General features: G+C 29.1%; 1 protein-coding gene across 5 annotated transcripts in view; it reads left to right on the top strand.

Moving 5' to 3' along the window:
* Positions 1-2,086, top strand: part of LOC108684487 (sphingosine-1-phosphate lyase) — a 2,824-nt gene extending 738 nt beyond the window's left edge. For 4 of the 5 annotated variants that reach the window (XM_018188830.1, XM_018188833.1, XM_018188831.1 and 1 more), the window contains exons 3-9: positions 103-318; positions 402-610; positions 703-939; positions 1,031-1,240; positions 1,317-1,555; positions 1,630-1,897; positions 1,984-2,086. In XM_018188830.1, the coding sequence (XP_018044319.1) occupies positions 103-318; positions 402-610; positions 703-939; positions 1,031-1,240; positions 1,317-1,555; positions 1,630-1,897; positions 1,984-2,079 (1,475 nt within the window). In that variant the 3' untranslated portion in view covers positions 2,080-2,086. The remainder of the gene's footprint in view (positions 1-102; positions 319-401; positions 611-702; positions 940-1,030; positions 1,241-1,316; positions 1,556-1,629; positions 1,898-1,983) is intronic. The other variant, XM_018188834.1, reaches the window with a different exon arrangement.
* The last annotated feature ends 983 nt before the right edge of the window (positions 2,087-3,069 follow it).

The raw sequence follows: 3,069 nt of genomic DNA, 5'->3' as shown, positions 1-3,069 counted from the left end.
ATATATATATATATCTTTAAGTATAAGTAAGAAATAATATATAATTATATTTTATTATGATTAGTTTTTTCTAGAGAAAATTATACTTATCATGTTGTACAGGTCTTTTAGAACGTGGCAAAAAACATATGTTTAGATTAGCTCGTTATATTCCTTCTATTCGTGATAAAATAAATAAAGAGCTAGCTAAAATTAATGAAACCTTTGAAAATGATGTTTTGCACAGATTCAAAGAAACTTCATTCATTGTGCATCTTCCCAAAAACGGATTGAAAAATGAAAATCTATTAAATTTAGTAAATCAGTACATTTATCTTGGTAAGATTAATTAACTATTGCCAATATATCTTATGAGAGATTTCAATATTTTAATTTGATTTTTTCACTCCTTTTTTTATTAGGTGATTATGATTGGAAAAGAGGTCGTGTATCAGGTACAGTTTACAGAACTAACAGTGAACTTACAGAATTAATGGGGAATATATATGCAATTGCATCTTATACTAATCCACTACACCCTGAGGTTTTTCCTGGGATTTGTAAAATGGAGGCAGAAGTAGTTCGGATAGCCTGCAATTTGTTCAATGGAGATAAAGATTCTTGTGGAACTGTAGCTTTTCTATTACTTTTACAATTTATATAAAATCATACAAATTAAATATTAAGATGCAACATGTGAAGTTTCTTCGATAAACGTTCTAGATGACTTCGGGTGGCACAGAGTCAATTTTATTAGCATGCAAAGCATACCGAGATTATGCTCGTGATGTCAAAGGTATACAAAAACCAGAGATAGTGCTTCCAATTACCGCTCATGCAGCATTTGACAAAGCTGCCCAATATTTGAAGATAAAAGTATGTTACGTGCCTGTCCATCCACACAGTTTTACAGTTTGCATCCAAACTATGAAAAAGTCAATTACGAAAAATACAGTAATGGTAAGCTATGGCACAGTGTAACTGTGCAATTTTATCTCAAATTTATTCGAATTTAATTATTTTTGATTAATTATAGTTTGATTAATTATAGTTAGTAGGATCTACGCCGAATTTCCCCCATGGAACGATGGATAATATCGAAGCAATATCTGAATTAGGCATAAAATATGATATTCCTGTTCATGTAGATGGCTGTCTAGGCGGTTTTCTAGCCTGTTTTATGTCTGATGCTGGCTATCCTTTACCACCCTTTGATTTTAAGCTTCCTGGTGTAACCAGTATATCAGCTGATACTCATAAAGTATTTTTCCTATATACTTTATATAAGAATGTATATGTTGTTTGAGAAATACGTATAGAACATATAATTCTTTCAGTATGGATATGCTCCGAAAGGATCATCACTAATCCTTTATCGAAACAAAAAATACCGACACTATCAGTATAGTATAACGACAGATTGGCCTGGTGGCATATATGGAAGTCCAACAATTAGTGGTTCTCGAGCCGGAGGCATTATAGCTACTTGTTGGGCAACATTACTGTATTATGGATTTGACGAATATGTGGAATCGACTAAAAAGATAATTGAAACTACAAGATATATCGAACGAAAGTATGCATTTAGAGATACATTTATGCTAGAATTGATTACAAATATATATCGATTTTTTTAAAAATTGAATGTAGATTGAGGGAAATGGATGGCATTTTCATATTTGGCACACCAGCCACATCTGTTATTGCAATCGGTTCCAATGATTTTCACATCTATAGACTATCGGAAGCTCTTAGCAATAAAGGTTGGAGTTTGAACCCACTACAATTTCCTTGCGGTATACACATATGCGTTACACATGTGCATACTGAGGCAGGAATAGCAGATCAATTTTTAGAGGATGTTAATACGGAACTGGAAATAATTATGAAAGACCGAAATGTTCCAGTGAAGGGAAAAGTAAAAAACAAAGTTACAATTACAATTTGTAATTTTAAATAGATTTACATTTTAAAATATTCATCGTCGTGTGTAATATTTTTCAGCTTGCAATGTATGGAATGAGCCAAAGTATCCCTGACCGAAGTGTGGTTGGCGAAATTACAAAATCCTTTTTGGATTCCATGTATTATACTGAATGAAATAAAACACATAATAGTTCCATAAAAAACATTAACGTTGATATATTACAATAAAAATATAAAATGCATATATATTTATATTGAAATACAAAGAATGCTCTGCTTTTTCGTATATTGTAGAATATATAAAAATTAATTTGAAATAGAAATATTTTTTTATTAAAAAGAGAATATTTGTTTTTGTACATAAGTTAAAGATTGCTATTTTATAATTCATGTGGTATATATTGCTTAAAAATTATTTATAAGATTTCATAATAAAAGAATAGACAGTGAGTACAAATTTTCATAATTATGTCATTAAAAATTATGCATTTTATATATCCATTTTAACTGAAATGTATCTATACAAAGAAATAATAAATTTCAATTTATTATTTTATTATAATACTGTGTATTAAGAATGTTGATATATTTACATGATAAAAAAAAAGCAAGAAATAGTATTTTTAATTTCCTAGAATATCCTAGAATCAATAACGTTTATTTTTCTAAATTATTCCTACTATTTTTTTTCTGAGTGTTTTTTACATAGCGGATATTAATCATATAGCATTATTCTTGATTAAAAATTGAGTCGAAAAATCCTCTATTATTTTCGCAATGATTGACGAAATATTAATTTCTAAAGATTGCCGAATCACATAATGCTATTTTTGATCAAAAATTGAGTTGAAAAGTTCTCTATTTCTCTTTGCAATTTTTGCAATAGTTGGACAGCCGGATACGCGTTTATTCGGCAATCTTTAGAAATTAATATTGTCAATCATGCGAAAATTACAAAATTGTAGAGAATTTTTCGACTCAATTTTTAATTAGGAATAGCGCTACGTGATTAGTGCCTGTTATTTAAGAAATATCTTGTGTGTGCGTGTGTGTGTGTGTGTGTGTGTGTGTATATATATATATATATATTGTCCTATATTTTCGTTACGTTAACGTTAAATATATTTTGTTCCGATAAAATTCCTTTTACAATTCTTAAGATTC

Source organism: Atta colombica, unplaced genomic scaffold, assembly GCF_001594045.1.
Source record: "Atta colombica isolate Treedump-2 unplaced genomic scaffold, Acol1.0 scaffold135, whole genome shotgun sequence".
In the NCBI taxonomy this organism is placed as follows: domain Eukaryota; kingdom Metazoa; phylum Arthropoda; class Insecta; order Hymenoptera; family Formicidae; genus Atta; species Atta colombica.
The sequence above is the reverse complement of the archived record's forward strand: the minus strand, read 5'-3'. Positions and strand labels throughout refer to the sequence as shown.